This window comes from Oryctolagus cuniculus, chromosome X, assembly GCF_964237555.1.
Source record: "Oryctolagus cuniculus chromosome X, mOryCun1.1, whole genome shotgun sequence".
Classification (NCBI taxonomy): Eukaryota; Metazoa; Chordata; class Mammalia; order Lagomorpha; family Leporidae; genus Oryctolagus; species Oryctolagus cuniculus.
The window spans coordinates 111,386,643-111,410,990 of record NC_091453.1 but is presented as its reverse complement, the minus strand read 5'-3'; the positions used below and the strand labels follow the sequence as shown (position 1 = coordinate 111,410,990).

At 40.6% G+C, this 24,348-nt stretch overlaps 1 protein-coding gene across 1 annotated transcript in view; it reads left to right on the top strand.

Moving 5' to 3' along the window:
- GPC3 (glypican 3) overlaps positions 1–24,348 on the top strand; it is a 455,320-nt gene that overhangs the window by 221,234 nt on the left and 209,738 nt on the right. Inside the window, exon 3 of the mRNA XM_002720303.5 lies at positions 8,103–8,797. Within this exon, the coding sequence (XP_002720349.1) occupies positions 8,103–8,797 (695 nt within the window). The remainder of the gene's footprint in view (positions 1–8,102; positions 8,798–24,348) is intronic.

Here is a 24,348-nt window from a genome sequence, read left to right as displayed (position 1 = left end):
TGGAAAAACTCTCTCTCTGCCTCTCCTTCTCTCTGTGTAACTCTGCCTTTCAAATATATATATATATATATATATACACACACACACACACACACACACACATGTATATACATATATATATGTGTGTGTATATATATTTTAAAAACCTTAGTGGGTTCTGCAAGATAAATTGTTTTAAAATAAACTTTATTTATTTTACAAACATGTTGTCATTTGGGGTTCTTGTACACTGTTCTGTTAAGCTACTTTCATGGATTCTCAAGAGTACCCTGTTCCTAAATCCAATTTGAAGAAAACGGACATATTCTGATCCTTGATAAAGCCAGCCTTATTAGGGTCTACCTAGTTTTAAAGTTGCTATATATATATTTGTAGCAAATTTTCAAGATGTGGTAAAAGGATAAAAAGATAAAAGATTTTGGAAGAATCATAATACATATTCAGCCAAGGACCCTAACAACTACTGGGGAAGACAGTATTGGGCTTCCAACAAGTCCTTGAGAGAGTCCTGGCCATTTATGAATACAGCATTGCAATAGTTGCTACTCAAACTCATGAGAATACACTGTTGAAAGGATATTTTGTCTTCAAGTGATAGATAACAGCTCCTTTCTCTTTCTTTTCCTTATTTTTTTTTACCTACATGTTTGTTTACATCCTGCCTTGTCTCCAAGCAATTTAAAATGCTCTACAAAAGTATATATTGTAAAAGTAAGAGGCAGTACAACTAAAATGCATAGGCACAGTCAGGTAGGAAAGTGAGATGGAGCCAGGAGTAAAGTTGTGATGCAAAACGCATGGCTTGAAGTTTATTAATGCTTGGTAGACGAAGATTACAAGCTTTCTTCTAATCAATGTGAAGAGGGGAAAGAGATGAGATCTATGAATCACAGTGTCCAGAAGGTTAAAGCTAACTAGTTGTTCAGAAAAACTAGTGGAGGATAAATGATAAGAACAAATTAGGATAATGTGTCAAAAGGGCAGTCAACTATTGCAAACCAATAAATTTTCTAGTAGTTAGAGATATTCACTTCTTTCTGAGGACTCATTGAATGAATAATTTTAAATGTCCTCTGTGGTCTATAATAGCCTTTGTGGGAAATCAATCAATCAATCAATGTATCAATCATCTATTTACTGATATGTAATAGCTCATGAAAAGTATATTTCATTCATTTGTGTGTTTCCAATCTATGTACCTTGTATTTAGCATCCAAGTGTGTGAAATTTCAAATGCAAGACACATACATTTATAGGCTGGTCATGGACCTGCTCAAATAAATGGCTTAAGTTTATTAGTGACTGATTTCAGCCGGCACCGCGGCTCAATAGGCTAATCCTCCTGCAGTGCCAGCACACCGGGTTCTAGTCCCAGTTAGGGTGCTGGATTCTGTCCCGGTTGCTCCTCTTCCAGTCCAGCTCTCTGCTGTGGCCCGGGAGTGCAGTGGAGGATGGCCCAAGTGCTTGGGCCCTGCACCATCATGGGAGACCAGGAGAAGCACCTGGCTCCTGGCTTCGGATCAGCGCGGTGCACTGGCCGTGGCGGCCATTTGGGGGGTGAACCAACGGAAGGAAGACCTTTCTCTCTGTCTCTCTCTCTCTCACTGTCTAACTCTGCCTGTTAAAATAAAATAGTGACTGATTTCTAAACGTGATCAATTCTAGAATAAATTAATGTGGAACATGAAGTGCCAGGAAAATCCAACAGACACTGGAGCAATACTTTTAGTGTATTCTTTATGATTTATTTTTTTAGAATGGGGATTTTCATGCAACCTAAATTTGTAGTTTCTGTTTGACTTATTTTTTAAAAAAATCATTCAGTATTCAAAAGTAATATTGAAATGTGTTACCTATTTGGGTGTTTTTATCTATTAACTTTCTCCAGTTGGTTTTTCCAATTAAAAGTACATTGATGCCACGTGGCATGTATTTTATGCTAAAACTACATACTTAGGAGAGAAATGTCAAAGTAGATTCAGGAAAAATACTATGAGTGACTTAACACTTTTCAGTGGTTCCAATCACTATTTCTAGCAGGGATTAATTTCTAAGATTTGGTTTTGTGTGTGTGTATAAAAAATTAATAGGCTTGTTTAGAACAGTTTTCAATTTAAAGAAAATCATTCAGATGCACAAAGTTCCTATAAGCTCCCTCTCCCCTTTCACACAGTTTCCTCTGTTATTAACATTATTAGCAATAGTGTGGTGCATTTGTTATAATTAATGAGCCAGTATTGATGTGTTATTATTAACTTAAGTTCATAGCATACATTAAGGTTTACTTTGTGTTAAATAGTGCAAATTGACAAATGCATAATGTCTTGTGTCCTCTGTTACCATATCATAACAGAACAGTTTCATCAATCTAAAAATCATTGATCTTTTTAGGGTCCATATTTCATATAGTTGAATTATACACTATGTAGCCTTTCATACAAGCTTCTTTTGCTTAGAAGTAGGCATGTAAGGTCTCTTCATGACTGTTGGTGGGTCGATAACTCATTTCTGTATATTGCTGAATAGTGTTCCATTGTAGAGATTAACCACAGTTTGTTTATCCTACTGAAGGATATTTTGATTGATTCTGGTTTTGAGGGTTATAAATAAAACTTGTAGAAATGTTCTCCACCTCTGGTTTCTTTGAAGACTTTGCCTTTGGTTTCCTCCAGTTTGAATAAGATATGTGTTGAAGTACATATTTTAGTATTCATCCTGTGGGTTGTTCTCTGAGCTTCCTGAACCTATGGATAGTATCAAAAATTTTAGAAAATCCTTGGCCATTAAATCTTCAAGTATTTTTTTTCTGTTAATATTCTGTTTCTAGAATTATAATTACACATTTTTATTACTTTGGAACTTATCGCACAATTCTAGGATATCCATTTTGGTTTTCCTTTTATTTTTTCATTGTTTTTTCTCTCCTCATTTCAGTTTAGGGAGTTTCTACAGATATTATCCTCCAGCTCACTGATTCTTTCTTTGGTTACATCTAGTAAATTGATAAGCCTGTAAAAGACATGCTTCATTTCTGTTTTAGTATATTTGATTTCTAGCATTTCATTTAGATATTTATTACAGTCTCCATCTCTGTGTTTAAATTATCCATCTCTCCTTACATATTCTTATTCCATTACTACTATTACCATAAAAGTCATGGTTATTTTTTAAATTCACTGTCTGATCATTCCAAGATCTGTGCCACATCTGAATCTGGTAATCTTTGTGTCTTTAGGCTGTGGTTTCCTTGCCTAAGTTTTAACATGGCCTGTAATTGTTTGTTTAAATCAGGACATGATATACTGAGTAATAGGAATTTGAAGTGATCAAATTCGAAATGTGAAGTTTTATATTAATCCACATAGGAGCTGGACTAAGTAATGTTTGTTAGAGCTGGAAGTGCCAGAGTCCTCAGTTTCCTCTAGTGCTTTTTATTTACTTGTTTCTTACCTATTTTTGAGTTTTCCTAGGAACTTCTCCTAAAATGCAGGCCTGCGTCTTGCAGCACCCTCAGTTGTAATCTGCTATTATTATACTTAGGACCTATTGATATGGCACTAAGCTACCGGGAAGTGGAATTTGTCTCTAATCTTGTGATTAATCTCAATATTGTATTTGGCTTAAGACCTTGGGCTGTGACCTTCTGAAGTTTTTCTTAACCCTGTTCTTTTCTTAGCCCTGTTCTTTTCTTCTGTTAGGTAGAACAAGAAAGCTGGAGATAGGGCTGGAGTTACCGAAGTTTCCTTCACACAAGCATATCAGGCTTTGGTGAAGTTGTGCCTTCGTTGAACAGCAGGCCCTTTTTATGGAGAATGCTCATGGTGGTTTTCAAAATCATTAGTTTTTTTCCCTCCCTCACCTGAAAAGAAAGGAATTTTTTTTTGGCTCTTCACTATGAGGACTTGGGTGGTAAAAACCCGTGGAAGTATAGGGAATCCATAAGTCTTGGGCCCCCATGAATTTTTCACTCTTAAGCTACTCTAGCAATTGATGAAAATTATTGTTGATAAATACTAGTTTATGGATCCCGTGGTTTCTGCTCCAGGTAAGTTGATCTCAGCTGTGATTCTTTATATTGCATGCCTCTGAATTCCATGGTGCATGTTTTGACTGACATCTGTACCCTGATGAATGGAAGAATGATTTGACTTTTGGTTTGTTCAGCTATTGTCTTGCTGTCGAGGATGGAAGTGATGATTTCCAAGTTCTTTACATGCCAGAGTTGGAAGCAGAAGTCTCCCAGCATCCAGCTGTCAAGGCTGAAGCATGTTTTTACATTTGCAAGGACTTCGCTATTAGACTGACCAACATTCCTATTCAGGCCCTGACATTTAATTAGACACATTACCTTGTATGAGTCACTTCACCTCTCGGAGCCTCAGTTTCCTCATAAAAGTAATTCCTATAAAAGTAATTCCAAACATGAGATTATGTTAAAGTGCAATCAGAGGACATACATGAGCAAGTTTAGCGTGGATTCTGGTGTGTACCTTGCAGGTACCTTATTCTCTCCTTTTCCATTAAAATACTCCTGTTTGAAAACAAGGATCATTTTGAGTCTAACCCATTCTGGGGCAATTATTCTGCTTCTTTTCAACTATTTGCCCTTCTTATTGTGCAGAAAAAAAAAAAGCTGCTACAAAAAAAAATTAACCTACTTCTATAAGGATTCTCTTACTCTAAATTACTTGAAAAAGATTTCATGGTTCATTTATTGCTCTCTTCTTCGAACTGCAAGTATACTCTCCTCTTTTTCTAATACCCACCCTACTGCTGACATGGTCCATAGAAGCTCATTTTCCTTCCCTCAGGATCTAAATACAGGAATACCAGCACCAAATTCTAAGGACTGTCATTTTGCTACAGTAATAGGCTGTATGCACTGGGGTAGTAGAAATGGTTGAACCATTGAAAGACAGGGAATAGCCTGAGTGTGCAGTCTGCCTATCAAACTACATCTGCAGAACTGTGTCCCTTTGTGAGCACCATAACTGAAGGGAAGACATTGACAACACTAGAGGGGGTCCAAATAGTGGTGGCCAGGGGTCATCTGGAAATCAAGGAACCTGGTTATATTAGGACTCCAGTGACTCAGTTTATTAGATCTATTTTCATGCATCTTTCTATATATTGTAGAAAGTTAGAGTATATTCTATTCAGTGTGAACTTTTTCATGATAACTCTGATGTTACATTGTTTGCTGCATTTCCCCCCCGGGCATAACTCTTGACATCTTCCTAGAAAAGAGACAGAGGAAAACCTCCCCAAGCTGAAGTATACATTATTATCTGACCAAAAAAAAAATATCAATGGACTGAACTTCTTTTCAGTAATTCTCACCCTCGATTTCATTTCATGAAATCTCAAGTTGCCAAGAAAAACTGAACACCACTTTTCACCTAGGAGCCTTTGCTTGAGCAGTCATGGTTTGATCTGTTGTAGTCATGGTTTGATCTGATATAGAAGTAAGGGCATGGGGGAAAAACACAGAGACATGCTACGTGAATTCTAAGCTATGGAAGTTGGAGCAGGGAGCACATGTGAACTTGAGGTTTGATATGAACCCCTAGCCCTTTCCCTCTGTATATGCATTGTTGTTCTCTCTGCAGAAGACTTTGTGATCTTCTCTAATTTTCTTTTTATATTGATCCAGCAGTTTAGTAACAGAAACTTTAAAAAAAAATAGGGCAACACAATCTATGGGATTACCATGTCATATGTCTTGCAGATTGGAGAACAAATCCACTCTGTAATTGATATAAAACTCACCTTGTAGAGAATTCATTTTTTGTGGTCTGGGTGATTAAGATCTACAGGGGTATCATCCGTGAAGCAGTCTTTTCCGTTTCCTTGCTTCATACTAGCCCCAGGGCCAAGCTGGGTGACTTTGGTTTGCAGGTCTATAGGCTGTAGTTTCTTCCAGTATATTTCCACTAGGAGAGGGGAGGCCAATGGGAAAATAATGAGTTTAAAATAGAACTTAACTTTATATGAAGCTTTTGAGAATATGTGTCTGAGGCCATCTAAAGTATAACCATCACTGAGCGACCCAAGTTTGTATTGATTCTTCTATTCTGTAGCTGTGTGACACTAGGAAACTGTTTTAACTCTGTCAAGCCTCAGGTTCATCATCTATAAAATGGAAATTTCGGCATCTAATTTAAAACATTGATGTAAAATATAGGTGTCGTGATATACTTGGGGATGTTTTATAAACTATAAGCCATTCAGCTTGTAAATAGTTCTAAGAAAAGGATGATGTATCATTTATCTCCATTCACCCAGCACTTATGTACCCTTGGAACCTAGCACAGAGTCTAGTATAAAGTAAGTAATTGCTGGCTGAAATTAACATGAATAAGTAGTTTTAAATCTCCACATTTCTGTTGATTTTAAATAATTTGGTGACTGTCTTGCTTTGGGCTACGTGATCTCTTGACTTCATCTAACTTATAGATTTTAAGTATTGAGAATAAAATAGTTTGTGGGCTTAGGAACATTGTTATAATAATAGCCATATAATAATAAGTAATAATAACCATATAATAAACCATACTAACAAACAAACATAGATCAAATGGTGGAAATGGAGATTGTTGCCCAGGGACAAAGCAAGTGTAATCAACACAAACTAGTTTCTTCCAGGGATGGTTACATGCTAGCTGCCCTGAGACCGATAGCCAAAACACGTATTCTCAAAAACCTTCGTGGAAAGATAAGGTCTATTTATTTTAAATTCATTGTTTTCTCAAATGGGCTTGGAAGCCCATTAGAATTGCACTGGCATCTGTTCAGCATTGCAGGGCATGTCAGAAGCCCAAGGGGAGAATGTAGGGAGCATGTTCCACCTTGTGAGGGGTCAGGGGCAGATGGTGATGGCACAACCTTGGGCCTATTTCTGCCGTAAATGACTGAAATGTTGGACTAAGTGATCCCAAGACACTGTTGGAGTACAGTCTCTCTAGGAGTCTGAAAGTAGTAATAATTTGATTGTTCAAGGCTCATGAATTGGCATCATTTGGAGTACATCTGTCATGGACTTTTGCACTTTGGAAGGAAATGAAAGACAATACTAAATTAATTTTAAATATCTTGGGAAAATGGATTATTTTTGTTTGTTTCTGAGCTCTGTTTTATTTATTGAAAAGCCTATTGTGGTTGAATTTCCTTCTCTAATATAAATGTGCAACTCTTTTATTATTTGTGATAATTTGTGCCTGGAATGTTTCAGTTTAGAGAAAATGAGATGGTGGCATTACCACTTTCTCTCTCAAACCAGTGACATTGATTGGGCCTTATGCCAAGGGGTTGGGGCGGCAGATGTAATCATGAATTTGTGGTCTCTGCAGAGTAGATAAGGCTTCTGAGCCACGTGGAAACTAAACTTACCAAAGAACCTTAGTGGTTACCCTTCCAGATGTTCACCTGTAAATAGTAGAGGTGTTATTTTCAATATCAGATGTATAGATAAGTGCATGGATTGTCTTTTCTGTCCAGATACCCATTTGGTGGATAAATTCCATTTCTAGGTCTGGCAATCTGTCCTATAGCTCCCTTTAAACTTTCCTGGAGAAAATCTACTGAAATGATTAAATTCATGATAGCTTTTATTCTTGGCTAAGGACTTGCCTCTCCTCTGGGGCTGAACAGGCTTAGGTTGTCATGCGAGTTTATACAGTATATAGTTTGTTGTCAAATATTTATCTCTGTCTAACAATGAAATGTCGTGAAATGCAGTTTCTTTTTAGCTGAATAAATCAATGAGAGAAAGAGAAATAACTTCTTATTTAGCCAATTTTTAATCAATATTTTCATGAAAGGCTGAAATGTTAACTGAATCCTGGCTTTTGTCATTTGAAATGTAATTTGTGTGTTTAAGAATTTATGTGCACATCATGGTTTGGGCTTCATGTTCATAAAGGAAAATTGATTTATAGGAGCAAACAATTGCAGGAGTAAAAGCAATGCCAGAATTGAATGTGAGTCAATTATTTAAGGCAAATGGGGCCTTAATCACCACAGCAATAGAGAAATCTCAAATTCAATTATACCATGGCTTTTCGTGCTTTAATTTGTGGTCATTTTTGTATCTCTTCTTACAGAGGCCTTTGAAATTGTTGTTCGCCATGCCAAGAACTACACCAACGCCATGTTCAAGAATAACTACCCGACCCTGACTCCACAAGCTTTTGAGTTTGTGGGTGAATTTTTCACAGATGTGTCACTCTACATCCTGGGTTCTGACATCAACGTGGATGACATGGTCAATGAATTGTTTGACAGCCTGTTTCCGGTCATCTATACCCAGCTAATGAACCCCGGTCTGCCCGAGTCAGCCTTTGACATCAACGAGTGCCTCCGAGGAGCAAGACGTGACCTGAAAGTGTTCGGTAACTTCCCTAAGCTGATTATGACCCAGGTTTCCAAGTCACTGCAGGTCACTAGGATCTTCCTTCAGGCCCTGAATCTTGGAATCGAAGTGATCAACACAACCGATCACCTCAAGTTCAGTAAGGACTGTGGCCGAATGCTCACCAGAATGTGGTACTGCTCTTACTGCCAGGGACTGATGATGGTGAAGCCTTGTGGTGGCTATTGCAATGTGGTCATGCAAGGCTGTATGGCAGGGGTGGTGGAGATTGACAAGTACTGGAGAGAATACATCCTGTCTCTCGAAGAACTTGTGAATGGCATGTACAGAATCTATGACATGGAGAATGTACTGCTTGGTCTCTTTTCGACAATCCATGACTCCATCCAGTATGTCCAGAAAAATGGAGGAAAGCTGACTACCACCGTGAGTACCAGTCTACAGCTGTCAGAGTAATTTGGCTTTATTAGGGTGGGGTAGGCTGGCCAGCAACAGGTATTGCTGGAGAAAAATGAAAACAAAAATTAGGAGTAGGCATGGATGATGGATAGACTGAATGAACTCGCAGAGCTGGACAGAACATTAGAGTACAGGCTAGAAACTCAAAAAACCTGGCTTTGAATTTAAATTCCGCCTATTTCCTTGCTGTGGAACAGCAAGGGGAGAGTCATTTTAGCTTTATGAGCTTCATTTTTATGATTTGTAAAATATAGATAAAATATTTTCTACTTGGGGATGGGCATTGTGGCTCAGTGAGTTAAGCCACCACTTGGGATGTCCACATTCCATATTGGAGTGCTGGTTTTGAGTCTAGACTATTCTGCTTCCAATCCAGCTTCCTGCTAATGCTCCTGGGAGGCAGCAGATGATGAGTTCCTGCCACCCATGTGGAATACCTGGATGGAGTTCTGGGCCGCTGGCTTCAGCCTGGCCTATTTCTGGATGTTGCAGGCATTTGAGGGAGTGAACCAGTGGATGGAAGGTCTCTTTCTCTCTGTGTCTCCCCCTCTGTCACTCTTTCACATAAATAAATAAACCAATAAACTTTTAAAAGATTTTTTTTCTTAAGAGGAATGTGTTAAAGCCGTTAATGTGTGTCTGGCACGTGGTAAGTCTTCAGTAAATGTTAGCTACTGTTACCATTATTGTCTGTTATCATAATCCTCATAACAACCCTATGAGGTTGGAGCTATTATCTCCATTTTATAAATGAGGAAACTGAACTGGGTGAAATTACGACTTGCCCAGGTATAGTAAGTAGAAGAGTCAGAATTCAGAAACTGATCAGGTCTGCCTGTAATTTAGTTATCATGGATTTTTCTGATTCTGATTTCACGCATGTGCTCTTAATCGTGTTTATCACATGAGCCTTTTGAGTAATGACTTTATTAAAAATACTTTTATTTATTTGAAAGGCAGAAAGAGAAAGAGAGAGAGAGAGAGAGAGAGAGAATGAATTTTCATCCACTGGCTCACTCCCCAAATAGCTGCAATGGCCAGGGCTGGGCCAGGCCAAAGCCAAGAGCTTTCTCCAGGTCTCCCACGTGGGTACAGGGGCCCAAGTACTTAGGCATCTTCCACTGCTTTCGCAGGTGCATTATCAGCAAGCTGGCTTGGAAGTGGAGCAGCCAGACTCTAACCAGCACCCATGTGGGATGCCGGCACTGCAGGTGGAGGTTTAACCTTCTATGCCACAGTGCTGGCCCCTTGAGTAATGATTCTGAGCACTGGATACGCATCTAGAACCCACTAAGTAAATCTACACAAGAACATAAGCAAGGCAAAACATGCATGTTCCCTAATGGTTGTGTTTGCACACATGATTAAACCACTGTAGACCTGATGGGATTTGTGATGCGGGAGGGGCAGTTCTGTAAGTGGGGCAGCTTGGTTTCTGTCACACATTATTAGAGACCTACAAGTTTTCTCGGCACCCTCTTCCACTGCAGATCAGAACATACAGCCGAGGGCCAGGAGCCAGATCCCCCTGAGATAGTGACTGATTCCTGAATCTTGCTAGCTTTGTACGAGGAGGTACTTTGTTGAGCTCCTACTGCCCCTCAGTTGCTCTGCTGGCTAGTTCACATAACACTATTTCACAGTAACCATGAGATAGGACCTCATAAAGTCCCCATTCTACACATAATAACTACTTTGCCGCCCATAGGAAAGCTACTTAGGTGGGAGGAGCTAGGATTCAAATCTAGGCTTGCTTGGCTTGGTTGACTCACATCCTTAACAGTGCAGCTGCTGTGTGCTCTGAGCTGTTGCTTATCCAGAATGCAGAGGGATGATTGGGCCAGTGAGCCTTGTCTGAAAACTCTGGCTGTTCAAAATGATAGGGGTAATTGGTTTCTTCAGTGAATGCGACTAGGAAAGAGGATAGAAATGATGCAAGCCTCGACCTGGCTACTTAGGGAACTGCTCTAATTGCCCAGTTCACAGTCTCAGCTGTTTCAAATACATTTGCTTAGAAAATATTTTATAATAAAATGAATAGAAATATTTTATCCAACAATGGTCTTCTCCAAGGGCTAATCATTCCCTTGACTGCTTTTTAATTTGAGGTCAGGTTCTAGGACCTTATGCAAAAGTAAATCTCACAGAATTAGAAAAACAAAAAGTACATTCAGTGTTCCTTCACTTAAAAAAACTGACTGATGAACCACTATGTGTCAGACACAAAGCAAGAGTTGCAGAGGTGAGGAAATGTCTTCAGGAAGAGGAAACATAAGGAGACAATATTGAAGACAGCATTTGTGAGTGTTTAAAGATTGCCTCTCATATCTGTTACTTGGCAGCAACATGACTGGTGTTGAAAACATGTGTCCTCCTTGGGTGCTTTTAAACCCAAAAAGTCAGATGGGAAGTTGGCAAGGAATTAAATGCACAGCTCTGATCAGGTGTTAGGCATGATGGTTTATTTGGTAAACATTTTTTAGGCATCTGCTTGTGCATGGCACTTTATGAGGTGCTGGCTATTCAGAACTACCCAAGACATAGTTAAGTCTTGAAAATGTCACAGTCTGGTTGGCAGACAGATGTGTAACTGAATAAATTTCACCATGGCGAGCTTCTGACTGCAATGTGAATGTCGGAAGGGCCGTGAGAGATTAGCTAGCCCAATCCCACTGATTTTCAAATGAAAAAATAAAGTTCAGGGAGGCTTGCCCAAAGTGCTGTAATTAATGGGAGTGCCAGAAGTAGAAACCAGGGTGTTCTTCTGCTGCAATCTAATCATCTTTCTGCCCTACCTGTCTGTCCCCCATTAGACCTTTCCAGACTTTTGCTCTACAGGTTTCATGAGAATTTTTGCAAAGACAGAGTGAGCTGAAATAAATTGAATCTTTAGGTTTCTGAACCTGCTACCTCTTAGGTATGTGTGTGCATGCACTTGCCTGCACAGCACACTTGCATTTGTGCAAGGGGAGTGCATCTCATGTCATTATCATTCAGGAAGAAAGGGCCTTGGCTGTCAAGAGGTGCTCAGTGATGCAGTCCCTTTCTGTTTTGGCCATTAAGGGCCTGATTGCTCCCAGCTCCCAGCTGCTTATGAGAGTGTGAGTCTGCCACCCCCAGGGAATGCCTGAGCTAAACCAGAAAGCATATGTCAACTCTGCCTTGTTCCTGTTTTATGATCACCGAGTCTAAGTAATATGTACGAAATGGTGGGGGAAGGGGGGGAGGATCATGGGCAAGGTGCGACCCTGCGTATATTCTGTATGGGCCCGAAAGGGGCTGAGCCATTTATGGGGGTGCTGAGTAGACTGAACAACTCTGTTTATGTTAACAAAGCCACAGAATGCCCCAAAGCAAAAGCTGATTTAAAACTAAAGCTTTAATGAGATTCTGCTGTAGCACCCTCACCTTCCTGTTGTGGTAAAACATGAAAACCCTGCCAGGCAGTTGCACTTGTGGTTTAGTTTGAGTCAGCGACTTCTTGGAAAAATATGTCCTTCTGAGCTCTGTTGGCAGAGCCCTTTTAGCGAGTTAGAAGATGTGCTTTGAGGTCACTGTCACTCGGGGATGCTGCCTGTTTGTTTTGGTGACTACCATCCACATCAGATTTTGAAGGCCCTTATGATCTTCTTAGTAGCTGTGCACTGTTACATGTTTACATCTACGATTTGTTAGTGCCTTACTTCCCCCTAGGGTCGTTCTCACTACTGCAGGCTACTAAGTGTGAATGTTGGGGCGTTGTTGCTGGTAGTCCACCTGCAGGTGGTAAGCTTACAGTTCCCAAATTTGGCTCATCATCATCATCATCATTATCAGAGCAACTTGTTAAACAGATTCCTGAGTGTACCCAGCAGATTCTGGTACACAGGTTTGTGGGGAGACGAGAGAATCTGTCATTTACAAAGTGCCACAGTTGATTCTCATGTTTCCTTGAGAGAAAATCCATTTTCCTTGTTTGGAAGATAAAGAAAATAAGGGCCAGAGATTGGGAGTGAATGGCCTAAATTCCACTGGTTGGTAGTGGAAACATAGGACCTCAGACTCTTTTTTTTTTCTTTCTTTTTTGTTATTTTTTAAAATTTTATTTGTTATACAAGTTTCATGTATCTCATATATACAGAATTAGGAACAAAGTGATATAAATTTTTTTAAAGATTTATTTGTAGGTCAGAGTTGCAGAGAGAGAGGGATCTTCCATCTGCTGGTTCATTCCCCCAGGTGACCACAATGGCCAATACTGGGGCAGGCTGAAGCCACGAGCCAGAAGCTTCATCCAGGTCTTGCACATGGGTGGCAGGGGCCCAAGCACTTGGACCATCTTCTGCTGCCTTTCCCAGGTGCATTAGCAGGAGCTGGATCAGAAGTTGAACAGCCGGGACATAGTCTGGTGCCCATATGGAATTCCGGTGTCACAGGCAGTGGCTTTACCTGCTATGCCACTATCCCGGCCCCTCAAAATCTTTTTTTAAATTAATTAATTAATTTGAAAGGCAGAGTTACAGAGAGGGAGGGAAAGACAGAGAGATCTACTATTTGCTGTTTAACTCCCCATATGGCTACAAGGGCTGGGACTGGGCCAGGCTGAAGCCAGGAGCCTGGAATTTCATTCAGGTTTCCCACATGGGTAGTAGGGCCCAAGTACCTGGGCCATCTTCCACTGCATTCCCAGGTCATTAGCAGGGAGCTGGATTGGAAGTAGAGCAGCAGGGATGTGAACCAGCACTCATATGGGGTGTTGGCATTGCAGGCAGTGGCTTAACCTGCCACAATGCCAGCCCCAATCTCTAATTCTTGATCTGTAAAATGGGTGTGATATAAGGGGATTAAATGAAATGATGGGTTCAGGAACATGACAAATACTTGCTAAAGTCATTCCAGAATTCTTTCATGCTGTTCCAAGTTCCAAATGGACAATGGGGATTTCTTAAAATTATTTTTAAGTGTCAAGATCTTGTAATACATTTTAATCCAAAGAAAGTGAATAGGAGTAGTGTGTGAAAATGTGTGTGTGTGCACGTGCATGTGTGTGTAGGAGGGAAGAGGAAGGAAGGAAAGAAATTTTGTACTGAAAAGTCCAAGAAAATATTAATGAGGGATTGTAAATAGATCCATTTTGATTCTTCATATACATTTTCAAACTGGGATAAATATGTTGGCTGCAAGTGAGAATTGAGTGGAACTTTAATAGTACTTAGGTGAAAATACCATTAGTTTATGTGTACATTATTCAATTTCACATCTTATACCTTGAAGCAACTACAGATACATACAGTTTCCAATACATATGTTTTCTGCATTGTGAATACTACTGCTTCTTTTTAAAATATAACTACTGGAGGCTGGCATTGTGGTGTAGCAGGTAGCCTGTGACACTGGAATCCCATATGGCAACAGTTCCAGTCCTGGCTGCTCCACCCCAGATCAGCTTCCTGGTAATGACTTTGGAAAAAGCAGTGGAAAATCACCCAAGTGTTTGGGCCCCTGCACACACATGGGAGACCTGGATTAAGATCCTGACTCCTGGCTTCAGCCTGGCCGAGCCCTGACCATTGCAACCATCTGGGAAGACAACCAGTAGATGGAAGATTAATGTCCTTTCTCCCTCTCCCCTGCCTCTGCCTCTGCCTCTGTCTCTGTCTTTCCCTCTGTCTCTGTCTCTCCCTTTGTCTCTCCCTCTGTCTCTTCTGTCTCTCTCTCTGTCTCTCCCTCTGTCTCTCTCTCTTTCAAAATAAATAAATCTTTAAAACAATAAAGTATAACTTGCTATTCCAAAAACTGTATTGATTGGCGCTGCCATATCCCAATGTATGTACTATGTGCATACCTAGTTCACGTTTCTTGTATAATTCATGCATTTATTTCTTAAAAGATTTATTTGAAAGGCAGAGTTACAGAGAGAGGGGGGGAAGACAGATCTCAGCATTTCTCAACATTAGTGCTTCCTCTCAGAGTTTCATTATCTTGTCTTGTTATATGCTTCACTTAATGTTTTTGCAAAATTGCACCCTTTTCTACCTCCACTCTCTCTCCATTTTTTTCTTCATTGTGAAGTTCATTTTAGCACTATCTGAAAGAGTATTCATTTACTGGAACATCTGTTGAGCATCTAATTGTGGAGGCACTATGATGGACACTGAGGGTTGCAGGGAGTGGAAAGGGGACCACGATTCTGTCGCTGCTGTCAGAGATTGCTGGGTTAGTAGATGGCAGACCTAGCACTCAAATTCGGCTCTGACTCCCAAGCTCATGCTCTTAACCATTACTCTATATTGCTCTCCTCTCTCATATAGTCCCACTCTCTCTCCACCAGAATCTTCATTCCCCAAACACGAGCTAAATAGATTTTTATTGTGTTATTTAATATCCTGTATTACTCCCTCCTGTTTTTCCAGCTGCATGATCAGTTTTTGAATTCATTCTCCCTCCTTAGAGACTTTTGCTCTAGTATTTCCCCGTGAAGTACTAAAAACCATGAAGATTTTTCATCTTCGTAACACTTAAAGGCACCGAGTAGTTTTTAGGTGAGGGGGATGTTTGTGCAGGTGATGGAAGATGCAGTCGCGCAGGCGGCTGACTTTGCCGAGAAGCGATGCGAGCAGAGCCGATGGTGAAGAATAGGTTATCTTCTAGTTGCAGTGTTGAGTATCTGCTCATTGGACTGATACGGTGTTTATTTTTTTTAAATGCATCTGCCTTTGATTCCAGACATTCAGAGGACATCCAGATCTCTGATATAGACTTTGTTTAGTTAACATTGCCTAGTGCGAACCTAACATACTGTGGTATCCAGGTACATCCATTTCCTTTGCTAGGATTTCTGAAGATAGCGCCAAAGACAGTATTTATTTAGGTGTGCTAGGAAGCTCTGGGGAAAATTCTCTGTTGATGCTCAATAATAATTCACTCTATCAAATTCTTATATTTGGCTGTCAGCGTGAGTGACTATAACTCATCAGAATTTCCAAGATTAGCCTCACCTTCCTCTCCGCTTTTGAAGGCCGAGGTTATTTCTCAGGTGTCAGAATGTCAGTGTCTTTCTCCTTGTGCTATCACCTTGGGCTTTCATTTTTTAGTCTCAGATAGAGATACCTTGTCTGAATTCATGCATGCTGCTTTCAGTACCAAGTGATTGGAAAGTGATAAGAACAAGTAAATGGCTCACTACCTAATTAGTGTCTCAGGTCTGCATCTAGAACTGCAGGGAGTGACATTGTGTATGTGAGATCCATTTCTGGAAAGACAAAAATGTTTACAGGCTGCTGTCCATTTTTTCAATTCACTATGCAAGCAGCCAAGCAGCTTTCATGATTTTGTGGAGGAAAGATACTTTAAAAAAATACAAAAGAGGGGGCAACGTTGTGTTGCAAGGGGTTAAGTGTCCCTGTGTCCCTGGCACCCCCTATGGGCACCAGTACATGCCCTGGCTGTTCCACTTCCGATCCAGCTCCCTGCTAATGTACCTGGGAAAGCAGCAGCAGATGGCCTAAGTGCTTGGGTCCCTGCAACCCTCATGGGAGACCCAGATGGATTTCCAGACTCCTGGCTTCATCCTGGCCCAGCCCTGGCCATCCCAGCCGTCTGGGAGTCTTTCTCTCTCCCTCTCCCTCTCCCTCTCCCTCTCCCTCTCCCTCTCCCTCCCTCTCACCCTCCCTCCCTCCTTTTCTCCCTTCTTTTGTAACTCTGCCTTTGAAATAAATCTTGAAAAAAGAAAAAGTGGCACTGCTTTGGGGAGCAAAAGGTTCATTTCAGGGCAAGTTTCAAAAAGTGGTCATACAAGAAAGCTTTTAAAAATGTTTAACCCTGAAATTGTGTGTGTATGTATGTATATACACACACATATATACATACACACACATATAATGGCTCATATGAGGCAATGTGGTGGTCTCTTGTTTTTTAAAGATGTATTTATTTATTTGAAAGGCAGAATTCAAGAGAGGCAGAGAGAGAGAGAGAGAGAGAGGTCTTTCATCTGCTGGTTCACTCCCCAAATGGCCACAACGGCTGGAGCTGTGCAGATCTGAAGGCAGGAGCCAGGAGCCTCCTCTGGGCCTCCCACATGGGTGCAGGGACCAAAGGACCTGGGACATCTTGTACTGCTTTTCTCAGGGCATAGCAGAGAGCTGGATGGGAAGTGGGGCAGCCGGGACTTGAACCGGTGCCCATATGGGATGCTGGCACTGCAGGCAGTGGCTTCACCCTCTATGGCACAGTGCCGGACCCATGTGGTGGGCTCTTGACTCTTCTAGAATTGCTTGCCTTTGCCTTGGCAATAAGTGGCAGTATGATGACTAGTTGCTTACATGTTGAGTCTTTAGAAAGAAGTTGTATCTCTTTTCTGTGGTCAATGGACTAATGTGGCAGAAGCACATCCTCAAGAACTGTGAAAGATCTTAAGTTTTTTTTTTTAACCATAATTGTAAATTAATGTTAGACTGCCCCACTTTGCTGGATGCTAGTTAAAAGTAGAAGACTCTTGGGTCAGAGATAAAGGGCCATTTGTTTTTTGGCAGTAATCACAGTAGCCCAATCCCCAATCCCCAATTCCCAGAGGCTAAGACAAAAAAGGGTTGGGTGACTCCTGCACACGACAGCAAGTTACATTATAGGAGACGAACTCTGCGAAAGCAAAGTTTTTATAATTGGTTGTAAGGCCACCTGCCCTTTTCTCTGAAGGGAAACACTGTCTTTGTCTTCCATGGCTATTTCAAACAAAGGGCACTCAATGCGTGTGATCGCAAGACAGGCAAAAGTACCAGAGGTCCGTGGAAAATTGTCTTCTTACTCATGGCTCCCCACCCTTGATGGCTCTAAGAAAGTCTCAAATTGAAATGCATTTGGAAGGTCAGACAAGGACATTAGTGGTTAGTAGAACACAATTAGCAATCTCGCCTTGGCCAAAAGGCGGGGCTGTGTGCCACCTGTTGGAAGGTAGCAGACAACACAAGCAAAGACAGAACAGGAGCTGTTTGCTCAGCTCTTCAGAGACTGCTTTACAAAGAAAGTATCAAAGGAGCACTTGATTGTGGTCTCTCATTAGGAGTAAACTCTGCTACTTGGGGCCTCCAGCTATAACTCTATTTCTCTCTCTCTCTCAGTCTCTAAGCTATCGTTTCCTTTCTTGCTTGTTCAAGCTGTGGAGTTGAAAGTTCTGTGTTGCTAAGTGACTTGGCTGAAGGCAGTTTTCTCTTTTATTACACTTCTAAGGTGAAGAATGTGATAACCACAGGGCAGTAAGCAGATGCTTATTCACGTCTGCTGGGAGTGACTTGGAGCACTGATTCATCCTCCGAGAATAATTCAGAAAAGTTCGGAAGTCAAAGATATTTGCCCAAGTGGGCGGAAGTCCAGGAAGACCTCCCTATGACCTGATACTCTGAGAACCTGTGTGCTCCCAGGACAACAGCGAGGAAGTCTAAAAGACTAGGTTATATTTTGTTTGTTTTACTTTGGGTGGCCAGAGAATTAGAGTACAATGAAAGTACCCCCTTATGTAGTGAGGGCAGAAAACCCCTGGATGCTTGCTCTTTTCATTGCAAAAGCTGAGCTGCCTCAGAAAAGATCCGATTCCTTTTTCCCTACTTGAAATATGGTTGTCTTGGCAAATGTAGTGAGAGGCATTCACTCGCAATAGCTCCGCAGGTAACCTTGGCTCACTCGCTTCTTCTGTTGGTGCATTTGGCTGTCTTGCTTGGGTCTCTGGCCTAGAATGCTCCTAACACGGGCCATTCCTTGAAAAGATCAGTCCTCCCACTCTCACGTACAAACCGCAAAACACGTTTTGAAGGCCACAGACACATTTTTAATGAAGTTGCGCTGTGACTGAAGTCATTTCTTCAAGGGGAGGGAGGGGATTTAATATTTGTTGTAATAAAGAGTCGCACAGAAGACCAAGTTGAAGGAATTCTGGGCCGATATCTTCCAGTGTGTTGCAGCTTTTGTAAGCTAGAGTATCAACTTCACCATTGGCAACAGGCACATTTGCTGAGTGCTGCGCACCGCACTGGGTCTGGACTAGTTTACCATTCCTTTCCTAGCTGGGAGAATGTTAATGGGGTAAAACAAATAACCTTTGTGTTGGTGAAAGTGCAGATTTCTTAATGTCCTTTCAAAATGTCCCCTTTGGGAAGTACGGAATCCAACCAGGCTGCTTTCTTACTTCATACAGAGGTTGGGGGAGGCAGGAGGGAGGTGCTGCTGCCTCCTTATTACCCAATTCAAATCCTTTCTGAAAAATATTCAGCAAGTGAATTAATTTTTCCCTTTTTCATTCTGCTCAGAATGCCTAAAACAGATAAAGTAGGAAACGGAGTCATTATATTTGGGAGCTGTCTATTATCATTTACTGACTGAGAGCCTATCTAAGCCTTACTGCTTTTTGCAGATAATTAATTTTGTTCCTAAATGTAGGAAAGAATGATTGTAATCAGTATGTTTGTACTTTCAGCCACAAATAGAGCCCATCAAAGATATGCAGTACAAATAAACCTCATAAAATATGCAGCCCGAGCGCTGCTTGAAGTTAATGTGCTTTTTTTTTCCCCAAAGAAAAATTTTGTATGTATGATTTTTTAAAGTCATTCTTGGTATTCTTATATAGTTAATAGATGGATCTTTCCTTTCCTTTAACTCAAGCCCAGGCCTGGCATTAGTTTTATCATTAAATCTCATGTAGCAGAGCTCAAGGAGACTTTGATTTGGCACAGAAGTCAACTCATCAACATACACACATTTTGGCATTCTGGGAGTAGATTTTTCTTATGATTCCAGAAAATTATGAATGATCAGATCTAAGTTAGAGGCTCGGTTTCATGGGGTGAAATCTAAGAACACAGTGTTTGTGAAGGAATTCAGGACTCCCTGTGAACTTTTGTGGAAACCATGTGCCTTTTTATTCCAGCAGCCTGTCCCCCCACCTCTGGCTAACCCTGACTCTTAAGCATATCCCTTCTCCCTCTTCAGAATCGGACCTTACTCTATGTGTCATTGTCAGGGTCTGCACGTAATGGTGGGGAACCTTTATTCTTTATTCAGGGGCCATTTGGATATGTATAATACCATTCACCAGCCATACAAAATTATCAACTTAAAAATTTGCCTAATATAGATTTGTTGAATTTTGAGGCCTGACTTCTGTTGCCTTGGCAGTGCCAGACCAAATAATTTAGTGAGCCCCATATGGCCCACGGATCAGATGTTTGCCAGCCCTGGTCAAGTGTTGCTCTTTGATCGTGGTTGATTCATCATAGATAACCCATTTCTGCTTCTATAGTTCTCTAATATGTTTCTTCTCTAGAAAAACAAATTCACTTAGCAACATTATTGATTAGCAGAAAACTCTTTTAGAAGTGTTATTTATCAAGCAAGGTAGACCTAAGTCAATGTTATGCAGTTGTAGGGGTGACTATGTAGATGTACGTGGGACTTCATGAAATCACCTGCTTTGTCTCATAAGATATATAAAAGCCGCTATAATCCAGAAGTTGTACTTTGGAAATTTATATTTATTAAATAAATGTTGAAGAAAAAAAGATATATAACAACATAAGTTAAGAGATCATGATTTTGATATAGTATCTCTGCCTCCAGGCTAATGTCTTTGGAAAACCAACTTCTCAGTGTCCATTTCTGTAGAAAGAGGATGGTGATGATGAGTGACTATTCAGAACCTGCTGTGCCTCACATACAGTTCTAAGCTGTTTACATGAATTAACTCATTTAATGATTATAAAAATCCCAATGAGGGGGATTATCATTATTGCCATTTTCTTAGTTAAAGAACTGAAGCAGAGACTTGGAATGAGGTACCAGCTACATGGCTGCATCCACTGCTTTCTATTTCAGGAGCTCCTGAGAGGCATCTTTTGCCCAGGGACAAATTGAGTCTGAGAATACATGGGTGGCTCCTGTCCTTGTCTGGAAGTGAACCCAGACTGACTCAGTTATTGGCAATGAGGCAAGACGGGGGCCAGAAGTTGCTGAGGTTCTTTTATTTTTGCCTACTCTGTTTATTATTCATCCTGTTTCCTATATGTGGCCTTGATAATTGTATGGAAACTTCCAGTGGGCTTAGCTTTTCTTCTCTGCTTTTCCTCATACTTAAATTAATTAATCGTACTTAGATTTTTGTAAATCTTATTGGAGTTCAGGCTTCTCTCTACCCCCTGGATCAAGACCTATTGGACTCACCTTAAAAAAAGAATGAAAAACCCATTCTTGATGAAGTTAGTTTTAGAAGATTGTTTATAGGGGCTGGGAGGGATGGAAGGGATAGAAGATTGAACTAAAAATACAGGGGGATCTGAGTGCGGTTCATTAATTTGATAAATATCCTAATACACAATATTAATAATAGGAGAAGCAAGATGTGGGGTTTATGGGAACTCTCTGGATTACTACCTCACATTTTTTGTCTCGTAAATTAAAACTATTTGGAAATAGAGTTTTGGTAGTTTAAAAGATATATGGAGCCAACATTTTCTTTCTTTTGGATCAGAAATCCAAAGAATTCTAAAATACCAAGTGCTGGGACTGGTGCTCTGGCATTATAGGCTAAGCATCCACCTGTGGCTCCAGCATTCCATATGGGCGCCAGCTTGAGTCCTGGCCACTCCACTTCCAATCCAGCGCTCTCTATGGCCTGGGAAAGCAGTGGAAGATGGCCCAAGTCCTTGGACCCCTGCACCTGCGTGAGAGACCTGGAAAAGGCTCCTGGCTCCTGGCTTCGGATTGTCCCAGCTCTGGCCGGTGCAGCCATTTGGGGAATGAGCCAATGGATGGAATACTTTTCTCTGTCTCTCCCTCTTTCTGTCTATAACTCTACCTCAAATAAATAAATGAAGAAATCTTAAAAAATACCAGGTGCTGGGCTTTCCTCTTCCACATTAAACCTTGTAACTATCTCTTCTCAAACATGAAGGGTATTCCCTATTAACTGAGTTTCTGATTTAGTCAACTGCTCATTCCCCTTAAGAAATTCTTAATGCAGAATGAATGGATTTCTTAATTGTATCAACCTCCTAGCAGAATCTTTTTGAATTGAGAACACTTTAAATCATCTTTGAAAAGTCTTTTCACAAGTTTTCTAGACATAAAGTACTCTAGACTAAAAAAAAGCACACAAAAACCAGGAAACTAGATTAGTGCCCTTGATCTCATCATAAATAAATTAATAATTGTGACAAATTGGTATAATCAAACTTGACAAATAAAGCTATAGAATCCATGTTAGATTTCCTACCAATATGAAAATGATATTAACAGTCCCCAGATCATAGAAGGTAAAAGAATATAAACTGCTGGAAACATTTCCCCCACACATCTGTGTTTATCAAATTCCAAAGTCTGTTTCCTCCCCTCCTTTTTCTCCTGAATCTGTAATACAATTAATGCATGACTCAAGCTACTTTGCTCTGAAAGGCTCCATTCAGAATCAGCTCAGCTCTGGTTATCATTGACCAAAGTCTCTAGGAGATACCAGGAATAACAAATTACAACAAACATTCATTTCCAATAGCACCAGAGAGATTTTTAAGAACAAAGCTTTTGAGATGGAAGGTTGAGTTAATATCCTGCTCTGGAATGGGGGATCATCTTGACATTACAAAGAGCAGAGTATGACAAGATTGTGTGATTTGGTAAAAAGAACTTGGGTTTCAGGAGTTAGGATATGACTTTCTACTCAACCCTTCCTTATAGCAGAGCTCCTGGGCAGATTGCATAATCTTTCAGAGCTTTAGTTGCTTCATCTATAGAATGGGAATAAAAGGGCAACATCACAGAACTACCATGAAAATTAGCAATAATGTGTAGCACCTAGAAACACTGTAAAACCTGACCTATAACATGTGCTCTGAAGCACAAGAACCTTTTCTTCCTCGGTCTTCCCTTCCAAGGGGCATTCATCTTTGGGGATCTCTCATGAACAGCACTATCATTGGTTTATACGAATATTTACCAAGCTCCTGTGATAAACGTCCTATGTCAGCTGGCAACACACATATCAGGAACTAGCTGGGTTGCAACAGAATTTCTGGATTTTGTTTCCTTAACATTAAGATGGTGCTTCCAGGTGAAGCTGCTCATCCAGGTACTTCTCCCCAGGACTTGAGGTTCCTGTCAATCTTTGCATTTAGGGGCCGGCGCTGTGGCTCACACGGTTAATCCTCTGCCTATGGCGCTGGCATCCCATATGGGCGTCAGGTTCTAGTCCCGGTTGCTCCTCTTCCAGTCCAGCTCTCTGCTGTGGCCTGGGAAGGCAGTGGAGGATGGCCCACATCCTTGGGCCCTGCACCCGCATGGGAGAACAGGAGGAAGCACCTGGCTCCTGGCTTCAGATCGGTGCAGCGCCAGCCGTAGCAGCCATTTGGGGGGTGAACCAACGGAAAAGGAAGACCTCTCTCTCTCTCTCTCTCCCTCTCTGTCTGACTCTGCCTGTCAAAAAAAAAAAAAATCTTTGCATTTAGAGGTTGATGTGGTTTTACAAGTGTATTCAGCCTGTATGGCTGTAGGCCTCTTTCTCCATTTGCCAAACTCTTGCCACTAATAACCCGGAGAATCAATCATGTGCCCTCAGACGCACAGGTAGATTGATTCCCAGCTAGAAAGAGCAAGTGGAACACACAGGTTTTCTAGCTCCTCACAGTGGTCTTCACAGAAGACCCATGAATAAAGGGCGATGTGATATAACTGGAATTCCTGACGGGGGTTTTTTAGCATTCATCTTCTTTTGCTTGGCTTTAGTGTTGAAATCCTTAGGAGTAGAGGGAGAGCTCAAGCTGTGTTTATTGCTTCTTTGTTTGGGAGTGTGAATTGTGCAGTACAATGCTAAATTGCTTTTGCTGGGTACCACTGTTAAATGATGATTAAATTTTAAGTTGGTATAAAAATGAATAGATGTCGATTATATGTCTTTGGGATAATTTAATGAGATCCTCCGGTTTTAGATATTAACCTTTTATTAGATGCCTAAGTGTTCATATCTGTACTTGTATGTATTGCTGTCTCAGTTTTTGCTCCTTTATAATGAAAGACCTTTCTGATTCTTGGGATTTGGGTTATCACTCTATTTCTTTGATAGGAAGAAAATGAGAAAGCAATGGGGGAAGAAGTGAAGGGAGTTCAAGGGAAGCACAAGGAACATGGGAAGTGAAGCAGACCATTTTGAAAATGATTTTTTCCAGTGTAGGTCCTCGCAGTATTGACTTAATATAATCATTGCCTCACACTAGTACAATACTAATGTCACAAACTGTAGATTTTTAAAAATACAGAGAAAACATATTATCTCAACTATGATTTATTTGCTTTTTCAATTTTTTATTTTTAAATTTTGGATTAATATGTAATACTGGCACATTTCAAAGGGATAGAGCACAGCATTGCCATACGTATACACAGGATAAAGTGACAATACTAGAGAGCTGGCATTTTCCATTTCCGTGTCTTTTCTTTCTATTTGCATCCTGCAAGCACCTCTGTTGCATTTCTTTAATCAGAATATAATACATCATTATGAT